The following is a 21,280-nucleotide window of genomic DNA, read 5'->3' on the forward strand; positions in this document are numbered from 1 at the left end:
TTATAAAACAAAGAAGCTAACTAATGAGTAAAACCAATGGTATCAGATTCTATTTTAGATGGTTTTCATTATTGAAACTTGAAAATAGACCATTAGAAGTTAGAACCGAATATGGATCCTTATTCCGGGTCTAGGATCGAGTTTAAGTTTTTCCTATCTTTATACAATTTGTTTGAAATTAAGTTTTCGGAATTGGTTTAATGTAATATTACCCTAAACATTTCCGTAGTACCCTTTTATTTAACAAAGGATTATCCATAATATTGCCTTGAAAGTGTCTAAAAAACACTCTTACAAGTACCTTTGGGGAGATGACAAATGTATAAACGAGTATATTAAATGTTCTCAAAGTAATAATAGTCCACTTTAATTTTATTCTGTTTGGACCAAAAAATTTAAGTTTTATACTATGGAGTGTTAAGTTCACTCCGATCTGGTTTCAAAAAAAAAAAAAAAAACCGATAAGGCGATCAAACTGTATATCTTTGATATCTTTGATATGTTTAAGAGCTAATGTTGGAAAATGTTTAAACAGTTAGCCACTTTGGACTTTGGCTTTAAATTTTGAATCTAAGTCCAATATGGCAAACATTCTGATAAATATTAGTAAGTAAAAAATGTATAATGGTAAGTTCGTAATCAGGAAGCCCGTCTAGCTCAGTTGGTAGAGCGCAAGGCTCTTAACCTTGTGGTCGTGGGTTCGAGCCCCACGGTGGGCGTTTCCTTTTTATTTTTTTTTATTACTCTTTCGTTTTGGTACAATGAATGGTGTAACAATTATAATTATTACCATGTATACGCCTTTACTCTTTACTCATCTTCTATCCCTGAACGGCTGAACTCCTTGTGCTCTGATCAGGCATGTCCCCAAATTCAGGTTATACCTTTCGCAGTTAGCACAAGGCTTTCAAAAGATAATCAGCTTCGTGTCATGGTGTGTTTTGGAGGAGATATTGCAACGGTTTATACTACCTCCGTTACAAGTTATGTGCAACGATTAGACATTTTCCTTCTCTACTTTACGTTAAATCGTTGCACATAACCTGTAACAGAAGTAGTTGTTGTATTTTGTCTTTGTGTGTTTTTTGCAGTTCTATACTACTAGTGTGAAAGCCTGAGGGACTTCAACTCGTGCATTCAGTAAGCACTTTAGGGAGAATAACCGAAGAGCTATTGTAACAAAGCTTTCATTTGATGCCTTTGCATTTTAATTCAACTCTCAGATTAACAAGTACACTATGAGCAAAAAAATAATGTTTAAAATCTGGCATTAGGAATACAAACTTCAGTAACCAGGAAAAGGTATGATTGTATACTTGGCACATTTCATAAGAGAAAATGAGAAATACTGCAATGCTCAAAATTATGACAGGAACTCAAATAGCATTGACTGCATTGTATTAATACTTATGTCCTTGTTTCAACTAGAATTCTTGTACCAATTACAATCAACAGCTCAAAATTATGGGAAAATTCAAGTCATTTTGCAATTCACAAGGCCAGAAAAGATGCTACTCATGTTAGAGAAGACTTACTGCACACTATTCTCTAGCATTAAAGTTACAAAAAGAAGAAAACATGAAGTTTTAGGCTAATTTTGCAATGCATATATTACAATGAACAAAGTAGTTCTGTTTGATTGCTCCAGATTCACAAAAATAACCAACCCATCCCCTAGTAGAATATAAATATCATAACCTACTGCTAAAATTTCAAGAAGGATTTCTACTGAGAGGCTTTCATTTTAGAGATCTCGCCTAGCAGATAACTTGTCTCAGCTACATAATCAAGCGGGGCAACAGCTCTTACGGTTACCCTCTGTCTCTTCTCATTATTGTACTCAGTTTGTGCCACGCTAACACGGAATGTTTGTGGTTCCCAAGCTGCTTCTTTTAGTTTAGTCTGGAAGAGATTATCTTCTCCCTCCTAAAGAAAAATAAAAGGCATTTATATCAGTAAAAATTTTAAGACATCATCACTTTACATGTTTTCTACTATATTGACATTATTGAGTAACAATGTAGGTAACACACCTGTGATTTTAACTTCTCGAGCTCATCAGCAGGACACCCAATGATTTTTTCAGCTTGCTCATTGAATGTTGAAACCCATGTTTCACCACTTGCATCCGAAATTTTCGCCACCATAATATATCTGAATGATAAAACTTAGAAGGTTAGTATCATAAAGAATTCAAGATTGGGAAATGCCGAAATAAACCAATGACAGTACAAATAATCTCATTCTACTGCTTTTGATCAGACCTTAAGTTGCATTCTTCTTCATTCTTCTGGCATCCTTCACACCAGTATCCAGAACCAATAGCTTCAGTAACCTTCTTGTTGCATGTCTTACAAGCCCGATACCACATAGCCTGATCAGGCCTAATTACGCTTATGTATGCTTTCAGGCTAAAGAACACAGGCTGACAGAAAACAAAATAAGTGAGATTAACAATCTATGAACCAAGCTTTGATTTATATTAGAACCGCAAGTGATAGTCACTGCAATACCTTGTCATCACCCAAAGATGGATTGCTTGTGATGTGTGAAATGGGAACTCTATCAGTATACATTGATCTCCCTCCACCGTTAGGAGAAGGGGTCATACCGGCACCCACGGATGCCAATGAGGCCTCTTTGCCTTCAGAATCATACCAAGACCTCAGCTGTCTTGATTCAGGTAAATCAGGATTTATTTTAAGTACACTTTTGCTTATTGCTGACAATGATACACCTACAATCAGAGCAGAAAAAAATCAGTTTAGTCTCTATGTTGAAGCCTCCAAGTGTTTTCATTATGGTGTTTAGTTCTGTTCAAAATCATACCCTGGAAGTCTCCAACTTTAACAGACTTAATGGCAATTACAGGAGATTGATCAGCCATATCCAGCAATTCTTGACCTAGTGTTGTGGCATGATCATTCCACAATGAAACTACAACAGTTTTTTTCCTGCAATTCGACAATATATTAAATTTTTGATAGACAACAAATGTTACCAATAAAGTAATGATCAAGTTATGTACTTACGATTCATCAGCAATAGTTATATCACGCTTTGGAATCATCTCATTGTTTATTTTCCTCCTAATACTCATTGTTGGGGACACATTCTGCACTACTCCAATAACATCTGTAACATAAAGCACATTAAGCAACCAATCATTAATAATGTACAATGCTTGCACTTGCAAGTTGCAATCAACAACTGATGTTAAAGTCAGGGCATTTCTTACCTACAACATCCTTTCCATTTACATGTAGACCCAACTGATCAATTGGAACAAAGTTAAACTTTGTTTCGGGAATATACACTCCCTCATCACTGGCTTCCTCAACGACAGAATTCTCATTGATGGTCATCTCATAGTCATTGTGTACAGTACTGAACTTCTTATTAGCAACTTTTAAAGTTCCCTTCGAGATATAGTAAACCTTCCCAGCTTGGAAGGTGTCATAAAACTTCCTTGCAGCTGCATTGAACATTGTTGCTTGTATTTGAGTACCCTGCATTCATGAAAATGCTTATGAATAACCCAACTCAAACATGAATCAAATTATCAAAAAGTTAAACTCGTTGTAGCTTTTGCTTACATCTTCATCAGTTAGCTCGACATTGAAGACATTACCCTCTCCTCTAGCATTGTTGTACGTTCTCATGGTTGCTTTGCTAGTAACTCGGACCTTAATGGTCCAGTTCCCTTGGTAAGGGTTCAAAGAAGCAAGAGGGTACACCCTTCGAGTCATGCCCATTCTAGCAGCAGGCGCCGCACTGCGAACAGCAAAAATACTTACAATAAGCTAAGCTATAACATATGCAAATGAATAACCAAAACAAAACAAAGATATTAACTAAAACTAGCAGTTCTTATTAAAATTGAACCAAATATTAAAGTGTGATGCATATATATCATCAATTGCAAATCAAGCTCATATCTAAAACAAATTTAAATCATAAATCAGAGGGGATAGGATTACTCACTTTCCTCTTTGCTCATTCATGATTTGAGCAGCTGATTTAGCAACAATTTCCTGCTTAGGCTTTAGCATAATACCAGCAGCTTCCTTCGTATCCTCGGCCTTAACATCAACCTCTTGCTTTTGCCTTTTGGCAGCACTGCCATCCTCACTTTCCTCTTTAACCTTAATCTCTGCTTCGAGTGCAGGCGATACAGACTCACACTTTGTTACAAGCAGATACCTATTGACCATTCAGAAATTTCAATCACAGATCAGTAAAATGTTCACAATATAAGTCCATTAGTTACAATTGAGTATATTATCAAAGAGCTTACTTTTCAGGTTTGTTCGGGATGTCGTTGAGGGTGTAATCAAGAACCCGAATAAGACCCAAATTCTGAATAGATCCAGAAGATACCATATCTGAAAAACTTGACTGCAGAATACCCTTTAACTTCTGTTTTCCATCACTAGCAGTAAACCTAACAATTTTTCATCACAATAAACTAAATCAATCCCTTGAAAAATTAAACTAAATCTCAAAAACTAACAAACAATTGAGCAAAGTTCAACTAAAACCCGAGCACCAATCTGTAAACAGATCCTTTTATTCAAGTCAACAAACATGAAATTAATCAACTGCATTACCAAGCAATTAGCAGATGGAGCATTCATCACAAAATCAAACCCTAAAAAATATCAGATTCAATTCAAGTATGCAAATTTAAAATTAACTATTAAATTGTGTAATAACTTAACTAAACCAATCCCTTGAAAATTAAACTAAATCTGAAAGCTAACAAACAATTGAGCAAAGTTCAACTAAAACCCTAACACCAATTTTTGAACAGATCATGACAATTAAGTCAAAAACATCAAATTAATCAACTGGATTAACAAGCAATTAGCAGATGGAGTACTATTAACAAAATCAAACCTTCAAAACCCTAAAAATTCCAGATTCAATTCAAGTATGCAAATTAAAAATTAAACTATTAAAATGTGTAATAATCATACCCATTAAAGCTTAAAATAAAAAATTGAACAAAAAGTTGGAAATCAACAAATAAATCTCAAAAACCCTAATTGAAACAACAGATTAAATCATACCAAAACAACAAATCAAAAAAACTGAATAAAAGTAAGAGTTAAAAAGACGAACATAAAACGATTGCCGACGGCTTTCAAATCAATGACTTGAACAACAAGATCTGGAAGATCTTCAGAAGAATCAGGAGATGGGTTTGCAATAATCTTCGAAATCGCATCTGGGGTTACAGTATTCACCTCCATTTTTATCGAAAAAAGGGGGGAAATCAGATTAGAAATTAGGGTTTGATTTAGGAGAGAGAAAGAGAGATGAGAGAAGTGAGAAATGAAGGAGGGAAATGAAGAAAGAGGAGAAAGTTGATTAAATATGAAGTGAATTCAGAAAATATGGCGCCATTTTTAGTGGATTTTGAGCTTCATTTTGAAATTTGGAAATGTGTTTTTGACCGCCATTAATATTGTTTCTCCCGGAATTTTAAGGTTTGGCGCCTAATTGCTATTTTAAGTTTTTTCACCCTTTGTTTCTATTTTTTTTGGAGGGGAATTGAATTACGAATTTTTTTACTGTACTTTTTTTTTTTTTTTTGTGTTGCAAATGAGGGTAAACCCAGTAAAAATAAAAAACAAACAAAGAAAATTACACCACCAACCGTGGCAAGGCCACGCCCACAGTGTCCTCCCAGATCAGGTCTTTTATTTCGATTGGATGATCATCGAAATAAACTACCTTTTCTTGAAGAACAACTCCCAAGCTAGCAAGCTTGTCCGCCACCCTATTCCCCTCCCTAAAACAATGAAAAATAGAAAAATAAGAACCAAAAGAATTACAAATACTACGACAAGAATTAATGATGTGCACACATTCCCCATGTTGCTGTGTGGCTTTGATGATGGCTTCGACACAAGCTTGATTATCCATTTGCACTATGAGTCGTGTGATACCTAGCTGCTTAGCCATCTTGAGCCCATATTCAAGTGCTAGAAGCTCTGCTTTATAGACTGAGCATATGCCAAAGCTAGCTGCAAAGGCCTTGATAAATCTTCCTTCTGCATCTCTCAACACCCCACCCCCTCCAGCAATGCCAGGGGTTCCTCTAACTGCTCCATCAGTGTTCAAAGTGAACCAGTTGGCTGGTGGAGCAATCCAACGCACTAAAACTTCTTTCTTTTGCTGAGGTTGGTTACATGCTCTTGTATTGAGAAATCGTGGTTTAGAAAGGGTATCCCAGATTTCCTCAGTCTGACCTTGTATAAACGAGCCTTTGTCAAAGGGGATTTCAACACTTCTATCAAACACCTTCAAGTTCCTCCATCTCCATAGCCACCACAGCGTTGTTGCAAAGCAGGTAGGCCATTTCTCTGAGTACCTAGAGTCCTCTGCCTCCAGGTTTTTAACAAGCCAAGTCTCAAGGCTATCTGTGAAGAAGGAGGGGTGGAGGGCAGCAGCTCCTACCTTTGTCCAGATATTTTTGGCTTCAGGGCAGTCACGAAGGAGGTGGATGAGAGTTTCATCTTCTCTCTGGGTGCATATAGGACAGGATGGGTCATTAGTGAGTTGCCTTTTCAACCTGTTTGAGTTACACAATATACGATCATGGAGTACCAGCCACATAAACGACCTTACTCGTTGCTGAACAGGCGCTTTCCAAACAAGATCCCATTTTGGATTCCTCGGAATAATATCCTCATCTCGCATCAGACGCATAGCACTCTTAACTGAAAATTTTCCAGTACTTGTACCCTCCCAGTACCTTATATCTTCTATGTCCGGGTCTTCTACAATGGAATGAGCTGCTATTTTCTTTAGTTGTTGCTCTGGAAGGAGGTGTGCAAAAAGGTCCTATTTCCAGCCTTGCATATGGTCCCACATCTCACCTACAATTGCTCCCTCTATTGAACTTGGAATTGCGGCTATTACCAGGTCACGAAGTGGTTTGACAGAGGCCCAGCAGTGCTCCCAGAATAAGGTATTTCGACCATTCCCAACAGCGACCTTCGAACCCTCTTTAATCCACTTCGCATTATCAACAATTCCACGCCACACATTAGACATGTTAGAGGTTGGCATGAACATATCGATGTCACAACGTCCCTTACAGTATTTGGCACGAAGTACACGAGACCAAAGAGAGTGAGGTTCGGTAAGCACACGCCAGCCTAGCTTGGTAAGGAATGCTGAATTAATCTGTCTTGTTGAACAGATTCCCAACCCTCCTTTGTTTCGAGGCAGTTGCAACGTATCCCATGACAACAAGTGAATTTTCCTTTTCTCATCCGAGCTGCCCCATATGAATCTTCTTGCTTTTTTGTCAATTTCATCACATATGGTACGAGGGAGTTTAGCCGTTTGCATAGAGTAATTTGAGAGCGTTGTGAGAGTTGACTTGGTGAGAGTTATTCGTCCCGCAAGGGATAAATACTTATTTTTCCAGCCCGTTAGTCTTCTATCAACTTTCTCACAGAGGTGAGCAAACGTCTCTCGGGTTATGCGGTTTGAAATAGTAGGCATACCCAAATAGAATCCCAAATCCTCTGTTTGTTGCATACCTAGAGCAGAGCTTATAGCAGTACAAGCTTCCAATTGCATGTTTCCAGAAAAAAAATACCCGAGACTTTGGAAGGCTGACCCGTTGCCCCGAGGCTTGACAAAATCTATTAAGGCAATCCTTTATTACTAGGGCTTGCTCCACAGAAGCTTCGGCAAATAGTATGAGGTCATCTGCAAAAAATAAATTTGAGAGCTTTGGACCTCCTCTACTTGCATGAATGGGTTTCCATTTGCCTTTCAAAATTGCCTCTTCAATGACTTGATTTAATCTCTCCATACAAAGGACAAAAAGGTACGAAGAGAGAGGATCGCCTTGCCGTATGCCACGAGAAGGATAGAAAGCATCTGATTTTTCCCCGTTCCATAGGACACGCATCGAAGGAGAGCTCACACAATCCATAATCACTTCAATCATAATATGCGGGAAGTGCATTTCAAGAAGGGTATCCCGGATAAAGGACCACTTTAATCTATCGTATGCCTTCTCGAAGTCAATTTTAATGGTCATATATCCCTTACCCCCTTGTTTGCGTTTCATAGTATGCAAAACCTCTTGGACTATTACTATATTGTCCGTAATTTGCCTTCCCGGAACAAAGCTTGACTGAGATTGCGCAATTAACTTCGGGAGCACACTTTTGATACGGTTTACAATAGCCTTGGTGATGATTTTATACGTGACATTGCAAAGGCCTATTGGTCAAAATTGTGAAGGCAATTCCGGGTTATCCGATTTAGGAATAAGGACTAGAAAAGTCTCATTGAGAGAGTCAGGAAGTCCTTTTCCTTCCAGAGCATTGAGGACCATGTCATATACATTAGGAGCCACCAAATCCCAGTTCTTTTGATAAAAAAGTGCTTGAAAGCGGGTCAGGACCCGGTGCTTTCAAAGCACCCATATTTTGAATGACCAAATCAATATCACACTTCGAGTATGGCCTGCACAGATTACTCCATTCCTCTTGTGTAAATTGTTGGCAAAGACCCCTGGGAATGTCATACGTATCCACCTCTTCTTCAGCAGTAAAGAGTTTGGCAAAATACTCTACCACAATATTTTGAACTTTAGATTTGTCATGTACCCATTGATCATTATCATTCTTGATTGCGACAATCTTGCTCCTCCATCTCCTAATAATTGTACTAAGGTGGAAGAATGTAGTATTACGATCACCATCATGAATCCAATCCACCCTAGCCTTTTGATACCATAGGAGTTCTTCTTGATTTAGTACTGCACAAGATCCCTTCTTAGTCGTGCCTCCAATTTGATTAAACCAGAGTTACGTCCTTGAGAGAGTTTCGTTTGCACCCCTTGAATTCGAGCCATTAGAGAGCGTTTTTCTCGAAAGATGTTGTGAAATACCTCCCGATTCCACTCTTGCAAGGCTGTTGAGAGGGAGTGTAATTGAGGAATAAGAGGAGATGTATTACTCCATTTGTTTTCCAGGAATTCCGTGAATCGATCATGAGTCATCCAAGCTGCCTGGAACCGAAAGGGGCGTTCCAACGCTTCTAGAGGCGCAAAACCATTAGAAGATATCAATAGCGAGCAATGATCCGATTGAAGGGCAGGCAAATGTTTTACTCTAGCCTTATCAAACCTCAAACCCCATTCAGAGTTACACATCGATCTATCTAAGCGGGCACTTTAACGAGTTTCAGCAGTCTTACCACGGGCCCAGGTATGTGAGGGACCTGAAAACTCAATCTCTATGAGCTGATTATCTTGTACCCAGTGATTAAATCTCTGACTTCTTCTAGACGTCTCAGAGCAGCTGGCATTTCGTTCCCAATCGAATCGGGTGTCATTAAAATCGCCCATGAGAAGCCATGGTTTGTTATTTTGCTGTGCAAAATTCGATAAATCTCGCCATAGATCTTGTCTATTCGTGGGATCAGGGCTGGCATACACAGTGGAAAAATACCAAGGCTCCTCCCCCCTTCTCGTTATAGTCATGGTGATATATTGGTTCGATTTTTCAATCGGATCAATAGTGACAAGCTCGGATTTCCAGTAAACCCATATGCCACCACTGAAGCCTTGGGCATCGACTCTTAAGTGGCCAGAATATCCTAAGACATTGCCAATTTCTACAGCACGCTCTCCACCCATATGAGTTTCAACCAATGCAAGAACAGTCGGTTTGTTCACCCTTATGATTTCCTTAAGCACTACCAGAAATTCTCGACTTCCAGCTCCTTGAACATTCCAGACCATACAAGTGATAGGCATGGAATCACTAATTAAATTATGATTATTATTCATTAGACCCAGGGAATTCGGAAATTTGGATTGATATGCATGGGAAATTGCCTTAAAGGCTTGGTTAACCTTCCAAGGTAATTTCAACGTCACTACTAGCTCTGGTGGTTTCTCCTTCGACACCATCCATGAGTGTATCTCCATTTCTAACTTGTGGATCAGGGGGGTCGACCATGCCTAAATAAGGCTCCTCCATCTGAGATGTCATGCACAGAATCTTTTCCGGTGGAATCCGAAGAAAGATTGGTGAGGGGGGTGGCAGAGACATGGCTGATGGTTTGTGAATTTTGAGGAATTGAGGACACAGCTACAATTGGCTTTTGTGTGGCTACGGGAGAGGCTTCAAAATTTGCTTGGAAAATAGGGGAATTTTCTTTGCCAGTCAGTTCATTAAGGGAGGTATTTTCCAATATATTATCTTTTGGAATATTTGTGGGTTCTGTTAGGATTTTTTTTGGCATATGTTTATCTTTTTTCTTAATTTGTTGCCATTTCTTAGCTCCTCCTAAAAATTGTCCACCAATCAAGGGATTCTCGGTTGATTTCCCTAAATTAAAGGAGTTATCTTTTTGAGATGAATCTCCCAAATTGATAGTGTTGACTGTGGAATCCTTAAACATCGCACATTCCATATGTTCATCCTCTCCTAATGCAACTGTTTCCTTATTCTGTTCACCTAAGATAGAGAATCTTGAGCCAGTTGACTTTTTTTTGTGCATCATTGACCCCTTGCACTTGGCCTTGTTTCTGCACCCCATTCAACACTGCTTGCCCCTGATTGGCTTGAGGGTTCTCTTGCTTGCTGTTCCTTCGACGGGGAGGTGGTTTCTTAACAACCATCCATGATCCATAGTCCTGTTGCTCAACTAGGGGAGGCATTGGAGTTACTGTGTTAGCAGTGCCATGGGAAGAAGGCTCTTCACCATCCTTGGTCGTGACCATGGATTTGAGGGGGCAGAGTTCCTCTTTGTGTCCAAGCTTCCCACAACCAAAGCATATCATCCGTAGCCCTTCGTATTGAATTTTCCAGATTTTGCCTTTTAACCAGAATTTTGAGAGCAGAGGTTTAGTTAAATCTAACTCCACACTCAATCTAGTGAATTGACCCCTTTGAGCTTGTTGGGTGTTGTTGTCTATTCTCACTACCTTACCAATTTTTCCTCCAATTTTATGGAGGAATTCCTTGTCAAAGTATTCAACAGCAAGGTGTGGGATTCTCACCCAGGCAGTGAGGAATCTCAAGGGAGCATCATCCGGGACAAAATTAGGCATCCACTTTCGAATGGTGAGGTAATTGTCATCAAGCATCCATGGGCCTTGAGTAAGGACATGATTATAATCACTAAGATCAGATAATCTTGCGATGAAGTAATCATGCCCAATGTCTGTTAAAATTAAGCCCCCTTTTAATTCCCATTTTTTCTTCAGCCTTTTGAACAGAGCCATGTAGCCTATTTTGGAATTGAACATCTTAATTATCAAGGTATGCTTCCATGGCTGTCGAATCCTCCGTTTTTCCTCTTTTGAAAGCAAGATGATAGGACATTTCGGATCATCTTCCATGCCATCTGGTGGTTCATCATCATCAAAGATGTCATCGTCATTCATATCAAAGTGTTGAATTCGATCGTTTTCTAGTCGTATTTCGTTCGCAACTAGATCACGAAAGGAGATGGTATGTGGAGCAGGGGGTTGTAACGGATCATAATTTGTGGCATTTGGTTGTTGGATTCCAGAATTGGGAGTTAAATGATTAATTTTTCGTTTAGGTTTCTTGATTGAACGATTGAATTGATCTTGTTCTTCCAAAGAAGAAGCTGGGTTGAGAGCGTTTTTTTCCATCTCTTTTTTACTGTACTTTGTAAATTGTGGGATTTTAGCCTAATTTATCTAGTTTGATTTTTGAAAGGTTAAACTTAAATATTTAGGATAGTCCGTTACAAACTTACAATTATCTAGAAAAAAAAAAAAACACGAGTAACGCAACTACAAGTCTACAAGTGATCATATTTCATATCACTGATATAAGATTGGTTTGTATAAGTAATTGGATTGAATTTTAATAGGTTTTTCCGGTACAACTTGGTTGTTGATCCTAGCCAAGTATTTTTCAATCAAGAAACTAGTTGTGAAATCTATTTGTTGTTCATGTCTCTCACATTGCACAAATGTGTAATTTAGATTTCATTATCATTATAATTTTGTGCAAAAAGTTACACGAGTATTCAAATAACATTAAACTAATTACTACCTCCAACATTTTTTTTTAGATGCAAATTTGGGGTATTATTTGTGAGATATAAAGTATTCCATAGTTGCAACTAATTAAAAAAAAAATCGGAGATAGTATATGTAATGAACAAATGAATTAATGTAAATCAAACTTCATTTCCCTCTTAGTTAAAGTATCTTTGTAATTGCTACCTACAAACATTATATTTGTCCTTTTTTTTTATGACAAGAATTTGTGACCTGACATGTTTATGTTACGCTATATTGATACGAGAGCAATAGTCCAATATGCTATTGAAAAAAGTTCATCTTTTTTAAATCAAAGTGTGAACTAGAAAGTGGTGTCCTGAATAACATCTTAGATTCAATATCGTTTAATTTCATAGTGGTTGGGTATGGAGCAATGAAATTATAAAAAAGAAAGTCTCACTATGAGTCTTTTTTTACTTTTACAATAAGCAAGATCCAATTTATAACCTCGATAAACATTTAATGTAAGTAATAAATTACATTTAAATTTTTGCTTTTTTGTTAAATAAATATATTTTTACTGTTTGTGGGCTTTTGTGGCAAGGTGACAGAAGTTAGCACCGTTAACTCCTATTCATCTTCATCTTCCCCCGTTTTTCCCTTTGTCCTTCATGCTTATAATTATCTTCTTCTTCCCACCTTTTTTTCCCCACCTCTTTCATCTCACAGTCTCACCCACCTTCATAATTTCTCAAATCCACACCCACTTTCATCTTCGTTTTCAAGCTCACTCGACTCTACTAGCACCACCATTTCCGGTGGCTTCATCGCCAAAATTAAACAAAAATCCGAATAACAAACTAAGAAATAAAGAGTGTGGTCAACCCTAAAAGGTAAGTAATTAATTAAGCCTTCATCCATCCATTAATTTTGCCTAGTTCGATGTTGTAGTGAAGTGACGTATTTTCCACCATTGAAATTAAAAGTTGAAAGAGAAGAGAGAAAATCAAGGGGGAGTGGGAAAAGCAAGCTAAGGGGGTACATAAATATACCTTGATAAACCGAAATTGTTTATCAAGGTTATAAACTTGTATTCTCTCTCTAACAATGGTAATTTTAATCCATAATTATAAATAAAGTGCATAGTGTCTTCTAAAATAGAGAAAGCTTTTTTGTGTTTTTGATTTTAATATCATTCACAATAATTCACCCCCCACCCCATCTCCTTGCACACTTTTTCTTTAAATTAATTTAAGAGGGTAGTTGTTCAAACAATATTCATAAGAGTTATTTTAAATTTTTAAAGGTAGAGATAGGGATTTAGTAGCCATTTCTGAACAATTTTATGTGAAGGTGCAGACTGTAGAGTGAACTTTAAAGGATAATTAAAACGATTAAAGCATTATTGAATCAAATGCTTCAGTTTTTAACATGATTGGAGCCTTTAATAACTTGTCAAACTTCAATTTGCAATTGGGGCATTGGATTTTTATCTAATGTTCCTACAAAAATACAAAGCATTTAAAACACCCCCCCCTCCCCAAAAAAAAAAAAAAAAAAAAATCTTAAGTTTTTTATTTTTTTTTTATTTTACTAGTGGAGCCAATATATGATTTAAATAGTAAGTTATTAGCTAGCTATTGGAGCTAAAATGACAATTATTAGCTTAAAAGCTTATGTGGCACGGTACTAATTTGACAATTAGCTTGCCATTAAAATTGCACTCTAGTAATATAGACGAAATTCAATCCGCTTTGTCTTGTCACAAAAGCTAGATGATATGAAGTTATTAACATATTTTTCAATAAATATTGAAATGATAACTGTTTAAATTAGTACGTACTCTATATGTCGAACTATGACGACTATAAATCTTTTCTAGAATTGAAAACAAAAATTGGAGATAATGAAAAGAGATAGCAAGTCCAAATATAAACCATTAGAGTTATTTATCTCAAACCAATTAGAGTAAAAACTAATAAATATATGAGTCCAATGATACCTATATAACATACTAAAGTAGTATCTATATAAACATAATATTAAATCGAGAATAAATAACTCTATATATGACAAATTCTACAAGAGGATTAGTGAAATTGTGAAACATAGTTAAAATTAAAAGGGGAAAGGGTTTACTAGAGACACTATTGAGGAGTTTCCTTTGCTTGTTACTCTTATTTTTTTTTGTACAATCTTAAGCTTCTTTACAACGAGAACAACAAGAAAAGCAAGAAGATAACCATGTGTAATATGAAGGAGGTGCAACTTCAGCAGCAGCAGTGGTGTTAGGAGGCTTCGTCGCCTCTTGATCCGCTGTTGAAGTGTTCTTTCGAAGATCATTTCGAGCATGGCTTTGCCCCGAATTTACTGATTTGTCTCTGCCAATATCAGCAAGCCTGAATTTCATCCGAATTATTATATATGTTCAACTTAATACGACCAACACAATGCAGGTTGATCCACACTCAAATATGACAATGATCAAATAAGTCTAAAGTCATTAGTACAATATGTAGATGCTAGAATATTATTATTCCTATATAATTCACTTCCTATATGATCATAACGTACTTTGGCATATTATTTGTGAGATATGAGATACTCCCTCCGTTTCAATATGATAGTCCCATATGGAATCAATCACATAAAATAAGAAAAGGATAATATTTGGAATCTAACATTAAATTAAAAAACAATTCATAAATAGTTTTGTCATATTTAATTTTTTTTTGAATTTTTTTTAGGAAAGTTTTAATCATATTTGCATAAATCAAGGGAGTAATTTCTTTACTTAGAGTCATGTCATTAATTCACAATCAATTAATCTAACCAATTAGAATTTAATATGAATAAAATAGGAAATAAAAACTAAGTTAAAAGTGGAATACATTCAATATGGGTTTATCTTTTTGAAACGCCCAAAATACTATATGGGACTAACAAATTGAAACGAGGGAGTATAAAATATTTCAAAGTTGCAACTAATACTTAACCAGATAGATAATAATTCGACTAAAGATATGCAATCAATGACAAATTTTGAATGAAGATAATGAGTATCTTACACTGGAAAGGCGAAAGACTGTCCGCTTGTATCTGAATGATGTGAAATACATGTAGTAAGAGGTACATCATCTGAAGCAGAAGCCGAAACAGAGGACACATTGTCTTTAATATCTACAATTTGATCATGTTTTTTCCTAGCAACTTCGGAATCATCATTGTTATCACTCATTTGGGACGGACTAGTAGCCCGAGAGTCAGTCTGTTCACTCATTTGAGACAGACTTGTTGCTGTATAATCACCGTTGTCACTCATTTGAGACGAGCATGTCCCTTGTGAATAGTCGTTTTCACTCATTTGGCAAGAGCTCGTTCTCCTGTCAGTCGATGGGATTGAAATCGAAGATGATGTCTTTTTATGTGTTTGTATACTTCCTTCTCCGGAATTAATTGTTTCTTGGGATGAACACGGTGTTCTCTCTTCTTTATGTAAGTCCATAACTCTTTGTTCGCCTAATCTTGGCATTGACATGTGTACTGGTGAAGGCGGAGGGAGTTCTCCTGATTTTCGTATATCACTAGGCCCTCCGTAAATGCCTAATTCACCAGACTTCAACAACCAACTAAACTGATCGCGTGTAAAACTCATGTTTCCTGTATGAATACTAAACAATGACTCATTCGAAGTGGTACTCCACTCTGGATGACTTGATTTGGTTGTGGCAAATACATAGGATGGAATTCTATAACCCGAGGTCTCAACAGGCCGCTCCATCACCTGAACTGGTGGGCATTCTAACGTTGATGTATCATCACTGCTTGCTGTTGTCTGTGGAGCTGCATCGCTTTGCTCACTATCAACAGCAAAGCTACCTATGATCGATGTAAATTGTTAAAGATGCCACATTAGTCCTAAAGTGTTATTTTTCTATGAAATATGTCATGATCATTCGTAACAACTATAACCATAACGTACCTTTGCCTAATTTATCTATATGGAATGTATCATCGAAGGAAAAATCAGTCATCGCGGACTTAATGTCTGATGCAGAGGAAACAGAGGAAGTACTTATCCTTTCTTCCGTGGTAGAATGTTCGTCGTCTCCTTTGATGTTTTCGTCGCTTATCTCACTACCGTGTTGATGTTCCATCACTTGGCCTGGGCTAGCTAACAACTTGGCTCTTCTCCATAGTTCTTGATGTACATTATTGTATGAAACAATGGCACACTAAAAAAATGTTGTAAGCGTTATAGGACTAATATGAGATGATCAATAATTCAAGTCTCTACTTTCTAAGCTACCATAAAATTCATGCTTTGTAATTGTGGACACATTTTTATAACTTGCACTTGTAGCTTAATGAATGATACATAAATTAAAGATATGTTTGAAATCATCGAGAAAATTCAAAATAAGTCATCATGTATGTTAAGTTTTAAATTCAATCAACAACTTGACCACAATTGAGTACAAATAAAATTTTACTCCCGTAGAATATAGAACATTAAAGCTGAAAGGGTTTTGTAAGATTGACTTATGTTAACATTCATAACATCATTAATTACCTATATGTCTGTTGAGAGATATTAATTCTTCCGTGTTAAATTATCATATAATATTTTTCTAACATCAAAATCACCCTTCGTAATATCAAATCAACATGTTGAGAAATATCAATACAAATTAAAACTACGCATGCATAAGATCGATCCTAAAAAAATATAGGAAAAAAAAATGCATGAAAAAAGAATACCTTTCCTAACCAAATGCAAGAACAACATTTTTATGCAATTATACGACAATATATGAAATCAAGATTTTTTTTTATTTTTAAAAAAAAGTGTATTTAGGGTTATGAACAAAATATTCATAATACATGAAGGCGTACCTAAAGTAATCGTGGGCGGTATTTAGCGGATCACAAACAAGTTATGAGTTTGATGATCCCAACACTAAGACAAGGAATAGAAAGAGTGAATCAACAATTCAATTAAGATGTATTGTTCTTTCCAGAATAATAATAAATTTCTGGGAAATTATGAAGAAGGTAAGAGAAAGGGGATGATCAAGTAGCTAAAAATAGGAGATGGGTTGGATAAAAATGTGAATAGAAATGATGTATTGAAAGCGTTGTAAAACAATTATTTGGCAAAAATTTCTCTCTCTTTTTAAACAATAAATAACAGCCAAAATAATCTTTTACTTCCACTCCCTATTGTGTTCTTTAACGAACTTTTTCATACGTGTTTTTACCCTTTATTTTTGTTGTGGTAATAGAAAATGTATGGGATTAAGACTATGGACTATTCAAAAATGTATTTTTAAGGCCCAAATTTCAATTCAGCCCAAAAAAAACCCGCTTTAAAAATGTATTTGGTCTGTTAATGAATTTCTGACCCACCCATCACCACTACTTCAAACGATTCATTTTGATGATTTGTTTTGGGTTCATTTCTACTTTTTTATTTTTTTTTTAGGAAGGGTTCATTTCTACTTAATTTTATTTGTGCATAAATTTTTATATGCGGCCTATTGTACCGTGCGACAGTAAAATCGGTCGAAACCCTTGTTTTGCCTTGAGTTTCTCGGTCAGGGGTTACTTAAGTTTCTCGATCAAGGGTTACTCGAGTTTCCGGGGTTACTTGAGTTTCTCGGTCAGGGGTTACTTAAGTTTCTCGGTCAAGGGTTACTCGAGTTTCCGGGGTTACTTGAGTTTCTCGGTCAGGGGTTACTCGAGTTGCCGGGATTACTCGAGTCACAATTTTTTGTATGCAGCCTAACCGAGAAACTCAAGTAACCCTTGACTGAGAAACTCGGGTAACCCCGGAGTGAGTACCCTTAACTGAGTGAACCCCTCGAGAAACCCATGCCCGAACTCCTCAAGTAACCCCTGACTGAGTAACTCAAGTAGCCCCTGGCTGAAAACTCAAGTAACCCCTAACTGAAAAACTCAGGTAACTCCTAGCAAAAAAATTCAGGTAACCCTGCCGCATGGTGTAGGGAATATTTCAAGCGTTAAACCCCTTAGCTTGAACCCCACTGTGATCATACATTAAAGTACGGTGGCGTCCAAAAGGGAAGAAGATAGAGCAAAAGAGTCGCCAACAAGTTTTAGGAACTTGTAAACCATTCACAGGGTGAAGGTTACACCCCTTAACGATCCAAGAGATCGTCAACTCCATAAGGTCTTGAACCAAATAAGGGTTCGGGGATGAAGGTACAAATCCAACCTAAAAGAGATTGAACCTGCCCTAACCACTATCACTTACAACGGGTCTTTTTGACCTTATAAACAGATCCTTCCTAATGAATGGGTCTCTTTATCAAACAGACCCCTGAGATAGAGACCCGTTATGAGGCGGTCTCTCAGGCATATTTTAACGGGTCTCTTTGCAAATTTTTGTAGTAGTGTTTATAATTAAATAAATAATTTATAAAATACATTAAAAATACGGGGTATTACAATTTAGATTTGTGAGGGCCTTACAAGACTTCATCGTCCTGTGGAGCTCATTATTTTTTAACTATTGTTGATGATTATTCTAGGGGTGTGTGGATTTATTTACTGAGAAATAAAACGGAGGTTGAATACATGTTTTATAATTTTGTGAATATTGTGAAACGTCAATTCTCTCAAGAAATTAAGATTGTGAGGAGCGATAATGGTACGGAGTTTAATTCTTTGAAAGATTATTTCTTTAAGAATGGGATATATTTTGAGACATCGTGTGTAGGCACACTTCAACAAAACGGGAGGGTTGAGCGAAAACACCAACACATTTTAAATGTAGCTAGAGCCTTGAGATTTCAAGCCAATCTACCTATCAAATTTTGGGGGGAGTGTGTGCAAGCGGCTTGTCATTTGATAAATCGAACTCCTTCTCGTTTGCTTGATTATAAAACACCTTTTTAAATTTTATTTGACAAACAACCTTCTTATGAGTATATTCGGGTGTTTGGGTGCTTATGTTTTGCATACAATTTACGGAGTAAAGGGGATAAATCTGCTAGTAGAAGTAGAAAGTGCGTGTTTGTTGGGTACCCTTTCGGGAAAAGGGGTGGAATGTTTATGATTTGGAAACTAAGAAATTTTTTGTTTCGAGGGATGTGGAGTTTGTTGAGCACGAATTTCCGTTCATTAGCACTTCTACTACTACTAATTTGCCTAACATGTTGTCATGTGGGGATGAGGGGGAAAGTGAGGATGAGTTTGATGAGGAGAGGTGTTTTGGAGATGAGGGGGGGCGGTTTAGTGAAGATGGCAGTAATACAGAGGCAGAGTCAGTAGATTCCGCGACCCCCCTGCGGCATGAGCATGCTGCCCACAGCCAGGCCGCGGAGGGGACTGCCAGGCCACTTGATCAGGCTGCTGGCTCCTCCCGCAGGCACTGATGACGCTGCTCCTTGCAGCAGCTCGCAAGGGGGGTCAGGCCAGCACACATCCGCAGCTTCACAGCAGCAACCAGACCCTATGACTGCTGCCCAACAACAGCAAACTGACATGAATGGGCAGTGTGGGGATGAGGCCTTAGGTAAAGGCATGAGAACAAAAATTCCTTCGGTTAAATTTCGCGACTTTGTGACTCATACTATCCAAAATAAAAGTCCATCTACATCAAATCAGAGTTCACTCGTGACATCACTTCCCTCAGGTACTGTTTACCCTATAACACATTTTGTTGATTCTCACCGGTTTTCTGTGAAACATAGAACATATATTGCTGCTATTACAGGAGGAAATGAACCCAAAAGTTTCAGGGAGGCCATGAAACACGAGGGTTGGAGAAAGGCAATGGCAGATGAGATTCAGGTACTTGAAGAACAGGGTACTTGGGTGCTAGAGAAGCTACCACCGGGTAAAAAGGCACTTGGAAGCAAGTGGGTTTACAAAGAAAAATATGATGAGCATGGGAATTTGCAGAGATTATAAGCGAGATTAGTCATCTTTGGCAATCATCAAATTGAAGGATTAGACTACAATGAGACGTTTGCTCCGGTAGCAAAAATGGTGACCGTTCGAACCTTTCTTGCGGTAGCGGCGGTGAAAAATTGGGAAGTTCATCAAATGGATGTTCATAATGCATTTCTTCATGGTGATTTGGAAGAAGAGGTATATATGAAAATTCCCCCTGGTTTTGAGAAAGATAATTCTGACAAAGTTTGCAGGATGCTGAAATCATTGTACGGGCTTAAATAAGCTCCTCGATGCTGGTTTGCAAAGCTTGCTACAGCTTTGAAAAATTATGGCTTTAAACAGTCATATTATGATTACTCATTATTTACTCTGACAAAGGGTAAAATGCAGCTTAATGTGCTAGTATATGTTGATGATTTAATTGTTGCAGGCAACGATAAAAATACTATGCTCAATTTTAAATTATATCTGGGAGATTGCTTCAAGATGAAAGATCTTGGAGTGTTGAAATATTTTTTGGGGCTAGAGGTAGCCCGGAATAAACAAGGAATCTTTATTTGCCAGAGGAAGTATGCCCTGGATATTATTACTGAAGCTGGTTTACTTGATGCTAAACCTGTAGAGTTTCCTATGGAACTAAATCACAAGTTAGCACTATCTCAGGGAGAGCATTTTCAGGATATTGAGAAATATCGTCGCCTTATAGGTAGACTGATTTATTTGTCTGTTACGAGACCCGATTTGGCATTTTCTGTACACATTTTATCACAGCTTATGCAAAAACCCAGGATTGATCATTGGGAAGCAGCTCTGCGAGTTGTTAGATATTTGAAGAAGAGTCCGGGACAGGGTATTTTATTGAGATCTGATAGTGCTTTACAGTTGGAAGGTTGGTGTGATTCAGATTGGGCAGGTTACCCTCTCTCCAGACGGTCCTTGAGTGGTTGGTTTGTGCTTCTTGGTTTGTCTCCAGTGTCATGGAAAACCAAGAACCAGCCTACTGTGGCCCTTTCTTCATCGGAAGCAGAATATCGTTGTATGAATGCAACGACTTGTGAATTAAAGTGGTTGAAGCGACTACTTGGTGACTTAGGTGTTCGACATGAGAATGGGATGCACCTTTATTGTGATAGTCAGTCTGCGTTATATATTGCGCAGAATCCAGTGTTTCATGAACGAACAAAGCATATTGAATCAGATTGTAATTTTGTTCGGGATGCGATTACAGATGGGACGATTATACCCTCGTATGTTCCTACGACGGTTCAGTTGGCCGACATATTTACAAAAGCTTTGGGAAAAACTAAATTTAAGTTTCTACTTCGCAAG

At 37.4% G+C, this 21,280-nt stretch overlaps 3 protein-coding genes and 1 non-coding gene across 4 annotated transcripts; 1 reads left to right on the forward strand and 3 right to left on the reverse strand.

Annotated features, from left to right (window-relative positions):
* The first annotated feature begins 646 nt into the window (after positions 1 to 646).
* On the forward strand, positions 647 to 719 carry TRNAK-CUU (transfer RNA lysine (anticodon CUU)). Its single transcript has one exon. It is a non-coding gene; the product is annotated as a tRNA-Lys (tRNA).
* Positions 720 to 1,462: 743 nt separating this feature from the next.
* LOC145588337 (replication protein A 70 kDa DNA-binding subunit B-like) lies at positions 1,463 to 5,360 on the reverse strand. The gene is made up of 11 exons (XM_081644979.1): positions 5,125 to 5,360; positions 4,298 to 4,444; positions 3,985 to 4,203; positions 3,597 to 3,774; positions 3,239 to 3,509; positions 3,033 to 3,135; positions 2,830 to 2,954; positions 2,514 to 2,737; positions 2,265 to 2,425; positions 2,034 to 2,154; positions 1,463 to 1,926 (listed from the first exon to the last, which is right to left on the reverse strand). The coding sequence occupies exons 1-11, from the start codon at positions 5,253 to 5,255 to the stop codon at positions 1,726 to 1,728; spliced, it is 1,881 nt and encodes a 626-aa protein (XP_081501105.1). The 5' UTR covers positions 5,256 to 5,360; the 3' UTR covers positions 1,463 to 1,725.
* Positions 5,361 to 8,378: 3,018 nt separating this feature from the next.
* Positions 8,379 to 9,190, reverse strand: LOC145576070 (uncharacterized). The gene is made up of 2 exons (XM_081633862.1): positions 8,796 to 9,190; positions 8,379 to 8,703 (listed from the first exon to the last, which is right to left on the reverse strand). The coding sequence occupies exons 1-2, from the start codon at positions 9,188 to 9,190 to the stop codon at positions 8,379 to 8,381; spliced, it is 720 nt and encodes a 239-aa protein (XP_081489988.1).
* A 21-nt stretch (positions 9,191 to 9,211) lies between these two features.
* On the reverse strand, positions 9,212 to 9,970 carry LOC145576081 (uncharacterized). Its single transcript, XM_081633872.1, has one exon. The coding sequence runs from the start codon at positions 9,968 to 9,970 to the stop codon at positions 9,212 to 9,214; it is 759 nt and encodes a 252-aa protein (XP_081489998.1).
* Positions 9,971 to 21,280: the final 11,310 nt, after the last annotated feature.

This window comes from Chenopodium album, chromosome 2 (assembly GCF_948465745.1).
Source record: "Chenopodium album chromosome 2, dcCheAlbu1.1, whole genome shotgun sequence".
NCBI classification, from domain to species: Eukaryota; Viridiplantae; Streptophyta; class Magnoliopsida; order Caryophyllales; family Amaranthaceae; genus Chenopodium; species Chenopodium album.